The 21,130-nt window shown below is 46.8% G+C and overlaps 1 protein-coding gene across 12 annotated transcripts in view; it reads right to left on the bottom strand.

Annotated features, from left to right (window-relative positions):
* Positions 1-21,130, bottom strand: part of adgrb2 (adhesion G protein-coupled receptor B2) — a 211,889-nt gene that overhangs the window by 6,320 nt on the left and 184,439 nt on the right. For 8 of the 12 annotated variants that reach the window (XR_002840637.2, XM_072705364.1, XM_023832061.2 and 5 more), the window contains 8 exons: positions 18,995-19,093; positions 17,041-17,212; positions 14,713-14,805; positions 10,582-10,621; positions 10,274-10,288; positions 8,213-8,898; positions 5,271-5,306; positions 4,119-4,232 (listed from right to left, as the gene is read on the bottom strand). Coding sequence is in view for 11 of the 12 variants with exons in the window: in XM_072705364.1 (XP_072561465.1) it covers positions 4,119-4,232; positions 5,271-5,306; positions 8,213-8,898; positions 10,274-10,288; positions 10,582-10,621; positions 14,713-14,805; positions 17,041-17,212; positions 18,995-19,093 (1,255 nt within the window). In the remaining variant the exon portion in view is untranslated. The remainder of the gene's footprint in view (positions 1-4,118; positions 4,233-5,270; positions 5,307-8,212; positions 8,899-10,273; positions 10,289-10,581; positions 10,622-14,712; positions 14,806-17,040; positions 17,213-18,994; positions 19,094-21,130) is intronic. The other 4 variants (XM_023832062.2, XM_072705366.1, XM_023832060.2 and 1 more) reach the window with 3 other exon arrangements.

Genomic DNA, 21,130 nt, shown 5'->3' with positions numbered 1-21,130 from the left:
ACTGTGGCTGAAGTGAAATAGGCTAAAGCAGGGACTTCAGCGACACCCGGCCCTGTTAGATCATTACTGGCACTCTCCTTGGCCCAGGCACCCAACCACCATGCAAAAAAATTTAACGCGTAATCCAGACTAAGAAAATGGAGAAATATGGGCTCATTATGGTGAAGGCATGAAAATTATTGAAATGCCCTAATGAGACAAATTAATTATTCTATTAGCGATTCCATTACACAGCACGGGGCTCACTCACAGATGAAAGGAAGAAACAAATAAGTACTGATCTGGCACCACGAGCCATGAGGGAAGATGGAAATGAAAATACGTTTCAAGGAAAAGCTAGAAAATGGCCTAAGTTGGGCTTCAAAAAAGGATTCCAGTGGGGCAGGTTGTGGTGAACCATCTTGGCTTATATTGGTTGGCTGAACCCACATAGCCTCATATCGTCACGGAGACGTGTCGTCAACTCGGCTGCCTCAGCACAAGTATCGATCCAAGGAGATCAAAAACCAATTTTTAAATCTCAAATGTCGAGAACAGACCTTGCACCTAATACCGTTAGCTGGTCTACTCCCGCACTCATTACCAAATAATCCTCTGCTCTGTTCATCCTTGACTCATCGATCGCTATGACTGAAGGCTAGTACACGCCCATTATCCATTAGCAGCCTTATCGAGTTACAGCACCCCTCCTGGAGGAGGTCACCTGGTTTTCCAGCAGCTCAATAGCTAATGTGCCAAAAGGATATTCAAAGTGCGGCACGTGCTCGGGCTGCCAGAGTTTATCTGCAGCTGGTGGGGCTGAAGATGCAGAGAATTACGGAGACAGCAAGAGGAGCTATGTGATGGAGGGGAAATAGAGAGAGGGCAGGAGGAGACCCATCCAGGGGGACAGACTGATTCTGAGTGGGCATCTTCTCAGAGTTAGTTCACGTGGCAGATCCTACTGTTCACATCAAGCAGCAAATAAAAAATAGAGTCAAATGGGATTAAAGAGTCTAAGAGGAGCTTTCCCACGAATATAAACACGCCTCCTCATTGGTGCCCTTGGTCAGTTTCACTTCAGCATTGCTTTATTTCTATTTTGACCCGTCAGTATCTGAGCACCTTTTCGAAGAGGAGAGTTTGCCACCTATCAACCAATCACAGGCCCCCATCAACCAATCACAGGCCTCTATCAACCAATCATGAGTCACAAGCCACAAGGTGATTAACAGCTACACTGAACAAACTGCATGTCTTAGTGTGTGGACAGTTCCTGTTCTCCCTACTGACCTGGCTTGGATCAGCTTGACCAAAATTGCGCCCCCCAACCCCAGGTTTATAATTATGACTTTGTGGGGACTCTCCATTCATTTCTATGGGGAAAACTCTAATCCCAATATGACAATCTTGACCTTCTATATTTGGTCCCCACAATGCAATATAAACAAAATCCACACACACACACTTGATGTTAGAAAAAAACACACAGAATAAACACCTCTTCTGAACCCAAGGGCATTCTTAACATTTACAGATACAGTAAGTTCTTGAGGCTCACTTAAACATGCTTACGTTGACTTTCTTTGTAAATGAAGCTCAGTTTCCGCACTAATTGTGGCTCTGTTTGCTGCAGCAGTCGAATGGGACGGACCTGTGTGAGTGAACATTCAGCCAGAGAAACGTCTTTGACAGACGGGTTGGTCAGGGGACATCGGGCAGGTTGGAAATGTGAGGTTTGGGTCTCTTAGAGAGGCAGCGTATTGTTTAGGGTTTAGGGTTGACAACATAACGGGAAGCGTAGCTGTTGTACATAAAGATCTTGTATTTTACAAGGGACTGAAAGATACTGAAAGGTAACTAGAGACTCTGAGGGATAATACATGCTAACTAATTCAAGAAACGGCATGCTCCTCAGCAACGACCTTGGAGCAGTAGACATGAGGTTTAAGACACGGTTTTGTGTCAGTTTTTGTTACGTTTATACCATGACGATAAATTCATGATGTTATACCAAGACAAGGTTTTTCAGATGGAAAAAATTGATTGACTTTGAAAGGTGAAGTCTTCAGCTACCACACTCATTATACACACCTTATTTTAAATCACTGTTTTACAGGAATCCAAGCCACCACCATATTCTAAATTAATACCCTAAGACCGAAAGGTTGCAGATACCTGGGGGGTGGGGGAGGAGGAGGGGTAGAAGGCTTGAGAAAGGGTAGGTAAGGTTCAAATCCACAGGGGCCATCTGTCAGCGGCTACCCTCAGGGTAATTATAACTCTTGCTCAATACGGCAGCTCATCATACTAACATTTACTTCCCTCTTTGAACACTGTGTGCTCAGGGTGAATTTCTTAATCCGATTTGCTTCTCATCTGCATATTAGAATCTCTTGGCGCTGCTTTATTGCCGGCCAAAGTATGAATTCTAAACGAAAATGGAGACGTACAATAGAGTTCGCATGACAGTTCCCTGCTAGTGACTGGCCAAGGTGTAGCAAGCAGTGAACAAGCTCATAGAAGAATTGCCTGACTCCAGAATGCCTATTTAATATTCTGCTTGAGGAGTATGATCAGTTTATAAGTTTGATTGGGAATCATAGAATGTAACCATTTGCTGAATAGGAGACTCTGCAAGCTACCAAATTAAATATGAATCCAGAAGCTTTAAACACCAAAGGGACTATACCTATACTGGCAAGATAAGGCAATAAAGGGAGACCAAACACTGCATTGGAAAAATGTTAAAATCTTAATGAAATACCTGCTGGATATGAGAGAGTAGGAATCTTGTTTCTGCTTGTTAAGATAACAAAGAACACGAAAATGTTCCGAATCACTACCATCTACTTCCAGTGTGTGATGAGTCACTATTATCGCATAGTATAGGCGTTGGCCAGCAGCAAAACTGAGCGGAAAAGGCACTGGTGATGGGTTAATTTTCTGGGGGGGGGGTGTCGAGCAATTTATTCTGATGGCATTATTTTGATGCTACAATGATTAACACTGGCTAGTTCCATTGTCTTTTGCACGGCATGCAAATGGGTGCACATGCAGGGCCAGTGGCCAAGCAGTCAACTGGCACTGGAGTTACGGGGGAATCACCAGTGTGTGTTTTCTAACGATTAATCACACACCCCTACTCTGGAAAAAAAAAAACTTGAAAAATAAGCTGGACTAAAAAGAAACTATACACATGTGCATGCGCTTAAACATTTCAGCATGATGCCAGCATTCATTTGGCAAATTGTAATCAGGCAGTCATAGCACCATGGATGTAATTATGATTGGGGTCCTCTTAGCAGCACTAGTAAAAACAACTGGAAAGGAAGCTCGCAGTCAAGGTCACACCGTACCATCTAATAGCAAATGGTGGCTTAATACTAATTATGTGATTGTTTAGAAGCTTGAAAATCTAGATGAGTAAGCAGGTTTCATCACAGCATCTAAATTCCTTCACAGCAGAGGATGTAGCGAGGACCAGGCTGATACAAGGAGACAGCGCTAAGTCATTGGTTTGGTTCATCTCAGATCTCAGAGGACGTGGAACACATGATGGGTGTCAATGTCGGGCTATCAGGACGGAGGCATTTAGCACAGCGGACAGTTACCTCTGCCACTGCAAACACTGACTGTAAGCCCAGCTAGCAAAATCTGTTTCTGAGGACATCTATTGCAATGCCAGTGCATTTTTCCAGTTCTCTGTGCTTTAGGAACATTACATTTCAAGCACACAGGCTATTCCTGAACATGCTGAGCAAGCTGTAAGATGTTAAATAGAACCTACCATTACCCCACCTTAGACACTGTTTTGTTGGTTATTCAAAATCCCCCACACCGAGACTTTCAAAGAACAGTAGCAGAACATCTCAGGAAGAAAAAAAAAGTCCAGATTTGTTTGTCAAATGTTCTGCTGAAATAATGCAGCAGCCAAATGATACTCACTACAGAGTATTCTCCTTCCTCCAAGTGTTTACTATACTCCTAGGAAAATACTGAAATGAAGCAAACCACTACTGTGGAAAACTGTGGGGGGGTTGGGCATTGACATGGCGATGTTGAGGGTGGGGGGCAGTGCAAGCAAGTTCCTATTTTGCCTGTAGAGGGAGACGATGCCCCACAGAGCAGAAGCTTACCTTGAAGGTAGACCTGGCAGGTTCTCTGCTATACCTGTCTATGGTGTGGAACTTGGTGGAGTGGTTGATTTCATGGTAGAGCTCTGAGTGTCTTTTGCGAGTGTGCATCACTTTCTGGAAGGAAGGCAAACAATGAAAAATAAAAAGAAGAAAAAAGAACGAGGGAATGCTGGAGGAGTTAGGGACTGCAGTGTGTGTGGTGCTGACGGGACTCGTGCCGGACCCTTTATGTTTGTGACTGACTGGTAATGGCAACTTGCACTCTACATGCTCCGTGGTCAGCGATGCTCCAAGAGACACGGAGCTCGGACACCGTCATCTCCATTTAGCATTAGCCGCTCAGGCTCGGCCTGGCTGTCTGATCGACACAATCGAGCTGGTTTTTGATCAGGAGCAACAGCTTCTCACTCAAATTATGGCTGAGGCTCTGCAATCGAGTATTTAATTTCTTTTTGACTGCTTGTTTGTCATGAGCTAAAACATTTAGTAGAAGGAGGTCCTCTGGTTTTGAGCCAACCTGTCTGGCTTTATAACTTTATGTTCACGGGCATCAGAGTTTGAGAAATCCCTGTGATCTATACCTTGCGGTTTGTAAAGCTAGAAAAGCACAAGATCGCAGCCCAGATGTCAGTTAGGCATCCAACAGCCAGACATACCTTCTGAGATGATGTCTCAACATCGGATCGCAAATCTCCAGTCGAAATAAGCCTCAAGTCCACTGTGTTCGCTCTAATTTGGGCCAGATTAACAGGTGGTTACCTCAGTGCTCAGTGAGGATTTTGGGGGTATCGGAAGGATGACCTGTACCTACAAATGATCCAGGCTGGAGGTTTGCTTATTCCCTGCCTCTGTAGATGCCAACAAAACCACAAGCTACCCCCCATCTCACTTCCTTTCTTATCTTCATTTCCATACATTCACAATGATGCCAGACACTCAACATCCATGTCACTTTCTGCTAGGCATGGATGGGGAATACAGCGGAAAAGCTTATGCTAAATTAAATGCATGGAAACAAGATTTTGGTGGAGGCTCTATTCTTCCCCAACCTCTGTCCCACACAGCTGCCCCCCCTCTGAGCCTAGAGCGAACAAAAACACAGAAAGCAGGCCCACACAAACAGGTATGTGGGATCATCAGGCAAACTCTTACCTCAAAGTCCAGCTCAGAGTACCGAACTCTTTTCCTCTGGAGGAAGAGAACATATCGTCAATGACAGTTTCTACGGCCACAAGCCACTATCAACACAAACAATGGTGTAGGTGCCCCCTGCAGAACGGACTCAGCTCATAAAGGCAGCTCTGACAGGAAAACTTGCCTAAACCCAACCAGCCAGCATGACAATCAGAACGGCTGGATTCTATTCAGATAACAAGAAAATACTGAACTAATGATGGATTAAAAGTGGCCACAGCTGACATGTTCTCAATCAACTAACCATCACTCAACCTTATGGTTAAACTTCTACTGGTAACTGAGTCAAATTCTGGTACATGTCTGATTTACTGCACATTCCACTAGAAGGAGTAAATGTAGGCTAGTATTTGTATCTAGATTAGCAAAAACTTCTGGCAGGACATTGTCACAATATCTGAGTCCGTGTGTAACCTTAATTTGGAAGGATCTAGTTAAGATCAATTTCTGTAAACTCCGAGAGCAGAAATACATTTAGCCTTATACAAGAAAATAAAGAATCAATGGTCAGTAGGTTTTAGGGCTGTTTTCTAAGTAGATTCACCCTGGTGGAAATGGCTTGCTGATAGTGAATATTGTAACGTCACAGTGACCTTGCACTTGTATGCTAAACCTCGCCAGACTGCATTTTGCAGGAAGGACCTCTTAGAAGGAAGCTTCTCCTGTTAAGATTTGGATGTGGTCAGAGAGAAAGGAACTGATGTCCTCATTCAGCCGTATTTGGGTAAGTAGCATTCTGACTACAGACTTTAGCACTATGCTAAGTAGAGGTGAAGAATAATGTAAAATCCTGATTGCAACTGTATTCCGCAGGTAGACCACCCAAAGACGCACAAGTCAGCTTCTTTGCAGTCCCACAGCAAATGAATCAGTAGAAACGTTCTACTCTTACCTTTCAAAAGGTCATCCTCAGACAACACTTTTTCATACACAAAAAAAACCACACACAGACTATATTCTAGTCTATCTTCTGGAGGCTAAGACCCCTGCATGAAGTCTTCATTCCAGTCAGAAGACCTGTTTGAACACCAGGGCAAAAAAGGACCTTTGAGGGATTTCAGGTGAGACGTTGATGTACTCCAGTCATAAAAAAAACACAACAGGGATGTTTAACAAGAACAACTCAACGGGACGGGCAAGTGTGTGCTGAGCTGGACTTTCCCGACGAGACAAATCACAGCCCTCCTCCTGGTGCCCATCAGTGTCCCACAGAATGCACCGTCAGTCCTCTAGCTCAAGGAGGAAGCCCAGTCCTGTTCATCAGCGGCTTTATAAGCTGGCAGCCTGAGCAGTAGCCTGGGACTGGAGGGGGGGTCGGTCCACCACCTGGTCCAGACGTACCTGCTGGCAGGTGCAGGCTAAGAGCCAAACACCCCTCCCAGCTCGCGGTGGATACAGGAGAGGGTTCCTCCTTCCGCTACGTCTTAAAGAATCACGCCACCCCTTCACTTTTTCCCTCACCTCCTCTGGCCACGATTTGCCTTGACCCCCCCATCACCAGCCCAACTACCCAACACACCTCACACAAAAGGGCTTCAATTTTTAATGAGACGTGTAAATGTGGATGTTGTGTGTCAGGTACTTCATAGCTGGGTCACAGACTAGCAGTTAGCTGCTCATTTTTTACTATATCTCATCACTATATCGCTCATTCCACTACAAAGGGACAAAATGTAAGCTTGTATTTGTATCTAGATTAAAACTCTGTACAACTGCATAAAAAAGTCCTTCTAGAAACCCGACCGATGTCAGCTTTGCTATAAGAGTCGGGGGTTAGCCCGCCTGCCTCGGTTAATCACAATGGCTTCTGCATGACCGACGGAGAAGATAAACACATTGACGTTGTTTGGGGAGGCAGGGAACCGGGAAGAGAGCACTTTGACGTCAGGTTGTTTCGCTTGATCTGCGGTACGCCACCTCGGCACGTAGCCCCTCCCAGTGGGCCTGTGGTGTAATTACAGTACCTGTCACATACGCAGAGGACCACCCCAGGACTGAGACACACCGCCAGATTTTAAGGGTGAGCGACGGGGCGAGCAGCTTGCCGGAATGCCCTCGGAAACCTGCTCCGTGCTCTCGACATCTCAACCGCGGCAGCTGGAGGAAGTGTGAACCCGGGAGTCCCGCGACGGCGCACAGGAGGACATACGACCCGCTGGGGGGCGTGCAGTGGAGGTGCACGGCTCCGGTCACTCGCAGTGAGTGGAGCAGAAGCTGAGGCCTATTATGGGAGCCTGACTATAAGCAGAGCGGAAGCTGTGGGTCTTTAATTGGAAGCTCACGGTGAGTGGAAGAGGAACTGAACTCTAGCGGGATGCTGACTATAATTAGAGTAGAAGGTGCTACTCACACTGAGAGGGGTAGAATCTCTGCTCTATAATCAGATACAGACAGTGTGAGGAGCTAAAATTTGCAGCCCGAACTTGATACTCACTCTATTCAGAACAGAAGCTCTGGGGTCCGTTTCCCAAAAACAGTGCAAGTGCATGAGAACTACTGTATATCATCTCAGGGGGTGAGCTGAATACGATGATTGTATGGTTGCCGTGTTTTTGGGGAATATGCCCCTAGGCCAAATTGGACAGAAGTGTGTGAAGGGGAACTATTAAAGTGGACTATTAAAGTGACTCGAAAGTGACTCGATTCTCATTGGTTGCAAAGTGACTCGATTCTCATTGGTTGTTCAGCAAAATCCCTTGATTCTTATCGGTGGATCAGCAAAATGACCCGATTTTCACATTTATTGGCTGGAGCGAAACGGAAGCTATGCGTGGCATTTTGCAGTGCAGCTGCATCGGGGTTGGAGGTGAGGTGGGAGGCTCAGGTGGCGAACAAAAGACATTTTTGATTGGGGCGGAAGGGAGGGATGGCGTGACACCTTAAGCCTCTTCACTACTTACTTCCAGGGAGCCCGCAGACAGGCTGGTGTTGGTGTTGGTGCTGCCCAGGTTTCGGGGCAGGGTTCTGGTCCTCTCGACCGTGCCGGAGGCTAGGATCTGCCGTACGGAGGGGCGCTGCTGGAATTGCAGCGCGTGGGCGGGCAGCTGCTTCAGCGTGCCGTAAGAGCGGTTTAGGCCCGTGCTGATACGGTCCACCGACGCAAAGTCTGGGTAGGCCTCACTCTCAGCGGGGCGCAGCGCCAGGGGCGAGGGCGGTGGGGGGAACGGTGGGTCATCCACAGTGATGTTCAGCGACTTTCCCTCGTCCTTAGCAAGCGGGGGCTTGAGTGTGACAGTCCTGCGGGGCAGGACCATGTAGTCCCCCTCACCAGCGCCCCCCGCCTCCGGTGGTTTGGCCCAGCCTAGCCCACTCTCGGTACAGAGATAGACTGGCGCCCCCCGCTGGTGTTGCTGCTCCACGTTCACCTCCTTCTTCAGGGACTGATCGCTCAGCTCGTTGAGGCCCCCTAGGGGCTGCACCTGCACCAGCAGGTTAGGTGGTGGGATGTTGCCAGGGAGACTGCTGAAGTTGACCCCGCCCTCCCGGTGGGCCGCCAGCTTGGGGTCATCCTCGTCGTCCAGGGAGATGCGGGACAGCGTGCCCGTGATGGTGGCCGGGTTGCAGGTGTTCACCTCTTTAAAAATGACTGGGGGAGATAGAGAGAAAGAGAAAGGGACAGAAGGGGGAGAGGAGGTGGGAATAATGGAGGGAGCGGTGGAGGAAGAAGGGATAGAGACAGAAGTCAAAGAAGCAGATACAAGTAAAGAGGAAGGAAGCGATGAGAAGAAATTGGGAAGTATGGATGTAATAAATGAAAGGATAAAGGAATAATGACAGTAAATTAAGTTAGAACAGAGGGAGAAAAAGAGAGAGGATGATGGAAGAGGAAGTAAAGAGAATTAAAGGATCGTGAAGAGGTGGAGATGCAGCGACGTGAAATATTCATGGCGAGGATGTGAAGGTCACACACAGGGCCAGGGGATGGAGGACAAGAGACCAAGAGAGGAGAATGTGGTTGGGGGGTGTTTTGGGGAAGGGTGCATCAAGAAGGTTACGTGAAGTGGGTGTATCAGATCAGGGTGCACATGGGGCAGTCCATGCAGAATTAAAGACTCTGTCACATTGCTGTGAAAGAACATGAAGCAGTCCTCTGCACATCAGATTATTTTGGATGAGCAAACAATTATATCGGAAACAGAAGCACTTCCACAACAACAAAAACAAAAAAAAATGCAGCCTGCATTTTGAGTTGTGAATTTCGTAAATTAACTGTACAATAATGAAAAATAAGCCAGTTCGCCCATGTTCACCCCAGTGTTTCTGAAGGGTGATGGCATTAGTGCTCAAAACACATTTAAAAAAGCTAAAAACAAATCGCGTCTGAGGCTGAATGAAGAATGATAAATGTAGCGATAAAATCTGAATAGTAGCAGTCAACTGTTAGGCCCTCAGTTCTAAACTTTTTTTCCAGCTACTGCATCTGTAGAGAGTTTGCCAGACCCCCAGTCGTGACGTGAAGTACCTCTTGTCATGCAAAATGTACCCCATGCTCCTTTTGAGGTTTACAAAACCTCACTGCAGAGCTCAGGGTTCAGAACCACTGATTTAGACTTTAATGATCATGGATGACATAAACCCAGAGAGAGCTGGATGCAATCTGCTCCACAGGCGTAAAATCAATCAATGCTGGGCTCAGTGCTAAAGGAAATGGTTCAGCCAGAATTAGTAGCCCATCGCGTGCCGACTGATCTGGGCAGGCACCGTGGTGGTTCTGAAAGAGGCCCGACGACCTATAGAGCTACAGGGTACAGGGCCAGATACCTTCAGCGAGTAACTGGATTTGCATCGTTCCCGTGAAGACCCCAGTCGCAGTGACACATGTAAACGTGCAAATATGTTAAGCAAGACAGTTCAGATCAAATGGTCTGAGAAGAAGGAATGTAACGGTGTAATTATACTTTCTGCCACTACGGACGAGGGCAGTGAGTGCAAACACACGGCATGCGAGGCGAAAGACTTACATGGGTGTCCTCTTTCTGAAAGTGTGCAGAGAGAAAAAGCATTAGTTCAGTAGCAGGTTGCATGTCGAAGACAGGCAGCCGCAGAGCAACGACATTCCTGCCTGCTTACAGTACATCTCAAGAGAAACGGATTCATAAACAATAAACTGAAGTGAGACCAATGGAAAATTAGCACTGCTAATACTGCAACACCGTTGCATTACAAGCACAGACTCGTTTCAAAAATGATCAATTCAAACTTTACATATTACCACCTGCTCTTCCTATTCAGTACGACATTATTAATATGCAACGAAATGCTTTCTTACCTGTTTGACATGCCAAGTCCACGTCTTTTTCGAAGTCTGTCTGCATGCGGAGAGGGGGCAAAGAGGGGAGGGTTAGAGGAGGCAGGGAGGGGGCGACAGCGGGCTGGGGCAGGGAGGGGTCAGCTGGGGCGCTGGGTGCCGGAACCAGCAGGGATGTCTGACTGGGGACCGACTGGGACATTGAGGTCACGGTGAGTGAGACAGAGAGGTGGGCCCAGGGGAGAAGGACACGGAGACACTTTATTCAGCATTTTCAGCTGTACTTAGGCACATATACACATTTGCAACCAAATATTCCACTCTAGCGGGCTGCTTATTGGGGAATCCTGGTACAAACTGTCCACATTGGACTGCAGAGAAAACTTTTGTTCCTGGTGCCATGTTTGTCGGAGTCCACCTACTGAGCATCTATGCCAGGGGTGGCCAATCTTTTCCGCAAATGCCAGTGTGTATGCAGGATCTCAGGATAACCTTTAGGTCAGCTGTTCAAACTGTTCAAGCTGTTCAAACCCAGGGATCAGGACTCTTCAGCCAATCTTATCCAGTGCCCCCCCCCCCCCCAAACAGGCTGCCAAGTAGAGCATCCCAGGTAGGTATTCACCGTGACGACGCTGCCAAATAGCCAGGCATCCACGAGACACGGTGCTATGTTAGCATCAAGCGCTAGCAGAATTAGCTTTGCTTCAGTAAACTTGCATTATGAATCCATTCTGTTCAGCTGTTCTATAGCACTTTTTAAAGGACATTTTCAAGTTCCGATTTATCGGTAACGGATCAATACACAGTGATGTACAATACTACTAATAATGAATGTGCCATTTTTTCCCTTCAGGTAATACATGCTCAGAACACCAGTATATCTGTGCGTTTTGATTAATCAGATGGGGAATGGGCTGGGTATGGCGTAGGTACGACTCGGCTCTTGGTGGCGGTGGAAAGGCGCTATATGATATGAGGAGGGGCAGTGGGTGTAATCAGTGACCGTCTGCATCAAAAGCAGCTGGGATCCCAGTGGGGAAGCGGCAAATCGACAGCAGGGATAACAGTCAACGTGCAAAAGTAATAGAGTGAGCAGCTTAAGGGGCACTGGGGGCTGGGAGGACGGCTGGCGTATATTAATGAGTGAGGGAGAGCCTTACAGGAGGGCGGAAGGGGGTGTTACATGTGCAATATGTTATCTGCACCAAAAGCTTATCAAACCCTCGCCAAAAATGTCTCAGAGGTTACTGATGAAAAATGTTGCGCGTTTAAAATTTGAGCTCGTATTTGTAATCATATTAAACCGCACGCATGAATTTAAACTGAATTAAAGTAACTTGAAACAGAAACAAAAAGAGCTCTGATAATCCTGCCGTCTTTGCGGCGTTGGGCTGACGCAGGAATAGCAACGTGGTCAAGAAATCCGGACGTTTATTGAGAGGGCGAGGAACAGGACAGCTGCCGTTCCACTGAGACTGACAGTTACCTGGAATCGCTGCAATAAATATCTAACTATCACTGGGTCAATTGTAAAACTATATGGTTTGCAAACTGACTTTTATTACTGACTTCTTAAAGCCCATATAGAATTTTAAGAGTTTAAAACAAAACACACAAAAATTAAGCACCGCTACATACGGTTTACCTTCTGGATCCTTCCAGACACATACAAGTGACGTTAATGCACCTGGGGGGGACTTTTAAAGCCGTCTGAGAGGGACACAGTTTTCACGATGGAGGCCTGCTCTGCTCTACCTGACCTACTAGCTAGTGGCATTTAGGGACAATTCTCCTGCGCAGGAACGTGTGGGGAGGAAAAAAGATCAAGACAGAAGGGCAGCCTCAGAGAAGAAAGCAGAGGAACGATACAAGAAGGATCAAGGGTAGCTACAGATGAATGTTGCATCAAACAAACAGATGTCATTTCCGAGTCCCAAAGACCAAGAATACATCTACAGGTTTCCTCCATTTCATTTCCTAGTAACAGCTGGTAAGTTCAAAGTTTATTACCAGTGGAGGAACCGAAGGAAGAGATTGCAGAGACAGTGAGCAGCAATGCCACAGGAAAACTGTCTGAAGATTGGCCTTGAAGGTAGCAAGTATATGTCAGCAATTTCTTCAGCAATGCTTTTATGCGAATAAAATCCTGTCCTGTGATTTACCGACATCGAAGTATACTGCTCTGAGAACAAGATACCAACTTTTATAGTTGAGCAAGACTTTTAACAACTCTGCAGTTTTTAATGGTGAGACACAGGAATGGCACGTTGGTCGCACCACTCTGGATAACAGACCTTTCAGGGGTTAAAGAACCAAATTCATTGCAAATGGTCATAAGTCTGGGTGCTGTTTTATTGCGCCTTAAATTAAACCACAAAATTATTAAAACATTATCAGTGAAATTCACGCTGAAATTATGGATGAAAGTAACAAACTGTAAGATGGAATGAAAATGTGCTGCAGCCTTGAGGGGGATAACAAAACAGAATTCTGTCATTATAGGGTGAATTCAGGTAAGTAGTGGGCCATCCCGCCCCCCCCCGCCCTCCTCCCCGGGCACAAACCGTAGGAATCATACCAATTTAAACACAACTAAAACTCTTATATTTCCCCAAAGCTCAATATTAAATTAATTACAAAATATTTCAACACATTTTAACAAAAAAAAGTAGGTTTAACGCTGGAAAATCCATATCAGGAAAAACACATTAGGCTAAAGCTTCTTATAAATGTTCATATTTAAAAAATAAATCTTTAATGAATGTATTATAATCTGAAGATGAAATCAAAGGGGTGGGTAACATTTAAAACCATTAAAAATGTTCAATTATTCAAAGTGTTAAATTATCTTAAAGTATTAAGAATTACGGCATCATTATCAGAGCTCTGTTAATTCCCAGCGTGTTTTTCACACTGCTTTGTAGGGTGGGTATGGTAATGGGACTCCAGGGGGCCCGAGCAGCCTGCACCTCCTCCACCGCTCACATTCCTGCCACCTCCTCAGACACGGATTTGAGAACTGGCCACTTCTACCTCCATCCCGAGACCCTCTCAGCCCACGGAGGCCCCTCCCCGCCCTTCCTCCTGCCCTCACTGTGACGACTGCACTTCTCTACTGGGCCCATCCTGTCTGTCTTTCTAATTCGTCATATGATTCAGATTCTGCCTTCACTCTTTCTCGTGAAACCCTGACTTGACTTGCGGCTCGCGTGACGCCGGCATGAACTGAAAGGCCCATCCTTGAAACGACAGAAACGAGCTACAAGAAAAAAAGCAAATTGCAATGCAAGGTTAAAATTTCTTGTCAGGAAGCACATAAATGTGTGATAACTTCATATTAGATCCAATAAAATAAGCCAGGATAGAAAGTAATCTTGTAATATGTTATTTTAGTAAATACAGTACCAGTCAAACGTTTGGACACATCACCTTAAAATCATTCTTTTTTTCAACAAGATAATAAGTCAAAGCACCTCAAGATTATGTAAGTGCTGTATTATTTTGTGAATAAGGACAGAGATGGAGTGCTGTGACAGATAACCTGGCCCCCACAATCCCCCCCCCCCCCCACCTAAACCCTACAGAGCTGGTCTGGGATGTGTTGGATCGAAGAGTAAGAGCAAGGTAGCCAACCGGTGCCCAGAACTTGTGGAAACTCCTTCAGGACTGTTGGAGAAGCTTTCCAGGTGGCTACTGTACATCTGGAAGCTGGCTGGAAGAGTGCCAAGAATCTGCAATGATGTCATCAAAGTAAAGGGGGCTATTTTGCGGAGTCTAAAATTTGTGAAAATTTTGAGAACATTTCTCTGGACTGTTGCAATATTTGATATGTATTAATTCATTGGCTCGAGGCCCTGTATTACACGATGACTAACAGTCAAAACAGAGACGAATGCAGTAGCAGCCGGTGTGTCCAGGCTTTTGACTGGTTCTGTACATTTATAAATCCGAGGTCTGCTGCCTTTTCAGTAATGTAGATGTTCTGGACATCAGAGAAAGGCGTTCCTTTGTTTCCGGACAAATGGCGTGCAGCCGCAGACCAGACTGCCAGTGCTGTAAAAGCCTGACAGTGCCACTTTACCCACTACCTGGATTCACCCAGCAGTGTGTCTCCATGAGGCTGGAGATGGGGTGAGATGGAATGTTATTCACCATGATCTGCACCTGGCCGTTCTTGCAGGAGTCGGGCGAGTTCTCGCTGTCGTCCTTGCACACGCCCATGCGGCACCGCACTGCGTCCTGCACCTGCGGTAGAGGCGTTGGGGGGTAAGCTGTTAATTGCCACGTGGCTTTGTGCTACGCTAAGCAGCTGTGGGGCGCTTAGTTGTTATTGCATTTTTACGCAGCTTAACCATCGATCGTTTCGCTTGTGGCTTCCCCACCCACTGGAACGAGCCGATAAACAAACACGCGGGATATTAAAACGCCTCGTGTTGAAGTATGCTAAAATGCACACGCTACGTGAGCGCGATGTCGATACCGCCGCGAGTGCTGTCGCCTTCCAACTCGCGCGCTTCCAAAGCCCGTTAGCCTTTTACCGACTCGTCGTTGGCACAACACCGCACATCCAAAGGCCGGCACTCCTGGCTTTCCCGAATCCTCTACCACACTGCGAGCGAGCATGTGGGTGTTTGTGAAAGCATGTGCTCTGCACGGCGTGCCGCTGAGTGGGCTGTGTGAGTGTGTCTGGCCTGTGTTAGCGCACAATGCGTCTGTCCAAGTGTGTGTGTCTGGGTCCGTCTGAATGTGTCAGCTTGCATGCAGGTCTGTCTGCCTCAGCCTCTGTCTGCCGCTGTGGCGTGTGACTATGTGTCAGTGTGGCTTCAGCTCCCTTGGTCTAATCATCTCCATCTCTGCAGCTGTGTCCATGCTGGCCTTTGGAGGACCTACTCACAGCTTCCACTTCTCCGTTGCTGCCACATGAGGGCGGCTATATTAGATTCTTAATAAAATAATGAAATGAGTTCAGGCGGCACAGAGCTTTCTGATTGACTTGAATCTGAGTGAGTGCTTCCTCCCCCTGAAAACTCACCTTAATTAAAGAGCATTAACCCCCCCCCCCCCAAAAAAAATATAATGTTAACTACAGCATTTACCCCTCTACAAAAAGCATCTTTTTACAGTGTTACCTCTCATAAAAAATCCATATTATTTAGTATTATTACTCTAATTAGAGGACTTACCCCTCTGCAAAAAGCCTCTTTTCACAGTGCTACCTCTCACCAAAAATCTATATTATTTAGTATTATTACTCTAATTAGAGTATTTACCCCTCTGCAAAAAGCCTCTTTTACAGTGCTACCTCTCACCAAAAAAATCCACATTATTTAGTATTATTACTCTAGCATATTTACCCCTCTGAAAAAAGCCTCTTTTCACAGTGCTGCCTCTCAGCAAAAATCCACATTATTTAGTATTATTACTCTAATTAGAGTATTTACCACTCTGCAAAAAGCCTCTTTTTACAATGCTACCCCTCCCCAAAAACTCACTTTAAAGAACATAACCACTCCCCAAAAACTTATATTGTATTTATACATTACAAAAAAAAAAATCAGATTAACTATAGTGTTACCCCCCCTCCCAAAAAAGTTTAATTAGGGTTGCCCCTTCCTAAAAATTCAGTTTAATTAAAAAGCACAATCCCTCCCCAAAAACGGACTCACTTTAATTAAGTCAGCCACAATCGTAAGCAGAATCTTAGGAAACAGTGAAGGTAAACAGATGCGAGATAAAAGCTACAATACCCTCGAGCAAACATTTATCCCAAAACGCGAAAATTTTATTTCCAAGGGGATACAAGGCTAAATACCAAGTCACTTTGGATTAAACGTTTCGAGCAGCACCAGTTAAAAAAAGAAGGTGTAAATAAACTACTATAGTATTCTTAGAAATGTACTGTTTCATTCTGCTGCAACACTGTGAACGACACGTATTGTGTATTTGGAATTAAAGTAAAAAAAGACACTTCCACTACTCTGTCTTTTACGATGACTAACATGTTTTTTTGGGTCCCTATTCTAAATTTGTTTCCATATAATTACTGAAATAATTCTTGGATTTTTTTATTGCTATCCTGTATTTTGGGATGTCGACTTCACATATACAGTTTAGTGTTCCGGCATTTGATACAGACTCCCCCACCGGGATGTGCCAGTTAGCCTAGAGAACACACTGCCGGGAATTAGATAACAGCCATGTTGCATTCTGGGTACAGAAAATTTAGCCGGGCAAATAGCACACAGTGTAGAGAATGGAAACCAGAGAAGCAGATAACAGGAATCATACTAATCTCATCTTGATTCGGAGAACTGTTTGCTACAGCACAAAAAAAGCTGAGCCTTCCTTGCAGAATCAGTAAATGATAAGGTAAACCGTGGCCCAGACTCGCTTGCACTTCTGTCCACAGGATCTCAGCCTATTCAGCGGAGACGTGCACATTACGGCGGGCAGGATGATCGCGTAAGCGAGCGTACTCACCTCCCGCCGCAAGGCGCAGTGCACGGTGATGACGACGAGGCCCTGCACCGAGTCGAAGACGGCAAAGAGCACCTGGAAGAGCGTGGAGCGACGATCCGTGATGGCCAGGACGGCCGACATCCAGGTGAGGGCCAGCAGGGGGAGCACCACACAGGAGCTCCATAGCGACGCCCTGAACCAACAACAGTGAGCAACAGCGGGTCACCGGGAGGGGTGCGTGGCCGCGGTCCACCCCCACCCCATGCTTACTTGCTAGTGTGGTCTGTTGCCACACTTAGCCGCTAGGCATGCTGGGACAGCTTCTGTTAAAAGAGGCTAATATGGGCCATGCGTCAGGGTTTGGTGGGGTATGGGGGGGCGGTGAGGTTACGCACTCATGTGGGGATGGAGGGGAGGTGTGGCCACAGCGATGAGATGAAGGCATATTTGCACGTTAGCTCCTCTACTTCCTCGCTCTCGCACGCACATGTGCACCGCATACAAAAATGGGTTTTTCTGCTTGTGTCTGAGTGCACTCGGCTCGCATTAGCATAGCAACGACATCAAAGGCTTTGCAGCCTAGGCCTAATGTTAATGCATGCTGTCAATAGCCATAAAATCCATGGCACTTAGATCCTTTGCCGCTATGCCAACATGACACACGATAAGGGACTGATCTGGGTGTGTGCTGCAGGCTCTCATAAAAGCCTGAAATTCAGCAGCACATTAGCACGGTGTTAGCTGCGTATAGCGTTAAACACCCTGTGTACATAATCTGGGGTTTTGGGGACATGGTGCTACTGCTCATCTGGAGGGAGAAATGTGGGTGTGGCTTGCAGAATGGGGGTGGGGGTTCTGGGACATGGTGCTACTTACTGCTCATTTGGAGCGAGAAATGTGGGTGTGGCTTGTAGAAAGGGGGTGGGGGTTCTGGGACATGGTGCTACCTAATGCTCATTTGGAGCGAGAAATGTGGGTGTGGCTTGCAGAATGGGGGTGTGGGTTCTGGGACTTGGTGCTACTTACTGCTCATCTGGAGCGAGAAATGTGGGTGTGGCTTGTAGAAAGGGGGTGGGGGTTCTGGGACTTGGTGCTATTTACTGCTCATCTGGAGCGAGAAATGTGGGTGTGGCTTGTAGAAAGGGGGTGGGGGTTCTGGGACATGGTGCTACTCCTCATCTGGAGGGAGTTAATGTGTTTGAGGCATTTGTGTTTGATTGACAGGGGACTGGGAGGCAGGTGACATTCTCCATTCATTACAGAGAGCAGAAACACAGAGAATGGCTGAGAAAGAGAGAGAAAGAAAGAGAGAGAGAGAGAGAGAGAGAGAGAGATGGAGAAAGGTACACCAAACTACATCCAGGGGGCTTATTCACACATGTCCATGCACACACACGCACACACAGAACATCTCACCCCACCCCTTCGAGAAAGAGAGGGGGGAGAGAGATGCAGAGAGAGGGAGGGAGGTAACCAGCAAACAGGCCTTAGCGTGGCTGCTTGCACATGCAAAAGAACCAGTGGTGACCCCACCCGCCCCCCTCCAAACCGGCCCTGGTTCTGTCTGTCCTTAAGGACCCCACTTCATTGGTCGAATCCTGTCCAGGGGCAGAAAGAGCCAGACCACCGGCTTCTGAGAATCATGGCAAAACTGCCGGCATGTCATGCCTGTGATGTGACACGGGTTGCGTGGGTCCATCTTTAATTTATCATCCAGGAATACTTTCACTTTGGCCGAAACACCTACACGCGAGAAGGCTAAAAGCACAGCTTTCCAAAATAAAAGTTATATAATAAAATAAAGTTGCCTTTTAAATTTTTTATGAGCGTTTTTGGCAGAGGGAAGTGAATTCCTCAAGGACGTGCTTTTTTTTTTTTTGTTACAGCCACTACGAGGTGTATGACAGAGAGAAAAGGAGAGGGAAAGATTGAGAGAGAGAGAGAAACAGAGAGAAAGACGTGGGATGGGACTGACATGGCGTTGCTGGTGGTGGCTCTGGAGAGCGCTGTGCTGGAGATCACCCCACACTTGGAGCATTTCAGGAGCAACCGGCTGCGCGACTCCAGCGGCTGACTTTCAGGACGGAACAAACCAAACGCACATCAGGGGGTAGGAGGCAAGGATAGGGCAAACCAAACGAACATGGGGGGGGGGGGGGGGGACGACACCACGCATAAGGATGGAACAATCCAAATGTATATGATGGGGTGGGGGGACACACACCATGCATAAAGATGAAACAATCCAAATGTATATGATGGGGGGGGGGGGGGGGCAAACCAAAAAACATATACGGGGAAAGGAGGACCAACCAAACATACATGTGGAAGAGCACAAGAAAGAATGGTTGGGGGGGAGGAAAAATAAACCAATCCAATGTGTAAGGACACACATACACACATAGTGACAGATACACAGATATGCACACATAAGGCAGGAATCATAGCACAAACAGAAGCAGATGTAGCACGGATGGGAAAACAAAAATGGACCACACAGATAGGGAGAGAGGAACATTGAAGAGGAAAAAAGAAAAAAGAAAAGAGTAAATTATATGAGGTGCTAAAGCAGTGGCATGGATAACAGCAGCATCTGAGAGGCAGAGCCAGGGTGGCGGGCAATGAGAGCTCTCAGCACAGAGAGGCGGGCTGACTGGGCAGCCGCGAGCACTAAACACTGCCCTCTGCAGGTCACACATGGTCACACAGCTGGCCTCTGCCACAGAACAGCTACACAGGGGCAGGCTGCTGAAGATTGCTTTCATAGAAAATATGGTCCGGCACAGACATACTGTGGCTCTGAGAAAGGTCAACTCGGGGCTGCCTGCATCTTCTCTTGAGGACACTGGGGTGCCAAGTAAATCCTAAATATGACATTTCGGACTGAGGAGTCCTAGGGCCTAATCTGAGCATTTCTGTGCTGGGTGATGGCTATGGTTTCACTGACACGGTATTTGGCTATCAAAGGAGAAACACCTCCAGACCCCATCATCTGCTGCGGGTGGCCTTTAGAGGAACAGGGGAGAGAGCCGCTGCTTTTCATGTTACAGCCTAAAAATGTCAAATTAGTGACAGTCTGCACGGTGGTGGGCAGGTCTAAAGTTAAGACAATGGAGTAACTCATTAGAGGAGTGTCTCAAAGCAGAAACACAGGCAAAATAAAACCGATATTCTTCATATTGCACAGAGGTCAAAGTCTACGAGAGGCAGTGTGGCTCGGTGGCTGGCACTGCAGCATCACACTGGCAGAGGGATGTTCTCTGTTTACATGTTCTTCCTGTGTTTGAAGGTTTGTTTGTTTATTACACAATAACGTTGTTAGGTGACCTGGTGTCTCTAAATTGCGCATAGTGTGAGAGTGTGTACCCAGCAATGGACTGGCATCCTGACCAGTGTGTACCCCAGACCTGTGTCCTGCGATGGACTGGCATCCGATCCAGCGTATACCCCAGTCCTGTGCCCAGCAATTCACTGGCATCCTGACCAGTGTGTACCGCAGCCCTGTGCCCAGCAATGGACTGGCATCCTGTCTAGTGTACCCCAGCCCTGTGATGGACTGGCATCCCGTCCAGCGTGTACCCCAGCCCTGTTAACATGTTTAACACCTCATTTAACAACAAGATGTACTGATGACAACGCAGCCATTAACATGTTAACATGCTAACTGGGGTTTTTCAGGTGTCCTAAGGCCCGGACACACATGCTGTTCTGTCTAATTGCTAACTGCAGTGTGGGCCAGGTGGTGAGGAGACAGCTGCATTATTCACACGCAGTGACACTGCTGTCGCTTCTGCCAGCCCCACTGCTAGCGCTTTCAGAGTTAGCTACCGTTACTCAGTTAGTAAGTGCTACTCAATAAGCCAGTGCTGCTCAGATTAGAGTGCTACTCAGCCAATGCTACTCAGTTAGCTAGTGCTACTCTGTTGGAAAGCGCTACTCAGTAACCCAGTGCTACTCAGTTAGGGAGCACTACTCAGCAAACGCTACTCAGTTAGCTAGTGCTACTCTGTTGGCAAGTGCTACTCAGTAACCCAGTGCTAATCAGTTAGGGAGTACTACTCAGCCAACGCTACTCAGTTAGCTAGTGCTACTAAGTTAGGGAGTACTACTC

The sequence above is a fragment of the Paramormyrops kingsleyae genome, chromosome 23 (genome assembly GCF_048594095.1).
Source record: "Paramormyrops kingsleyae isolate MSU_618 chromosome 23, PKINGS_0.4, whole genome shotgun sequence".
In the NCBI taxonomy this organism is placed as follows: Eukaryota; Metazoa; Chordata; class Actinopteri; order Osteoglossiformes; family Mormyridae; genus Paramormyrops; species Paramormyrops kingsleyae.
Note: the sequence above shows the minus strand (reverse complement) of the source record. Positions and strands in the feature narration are given on the sequence as shown.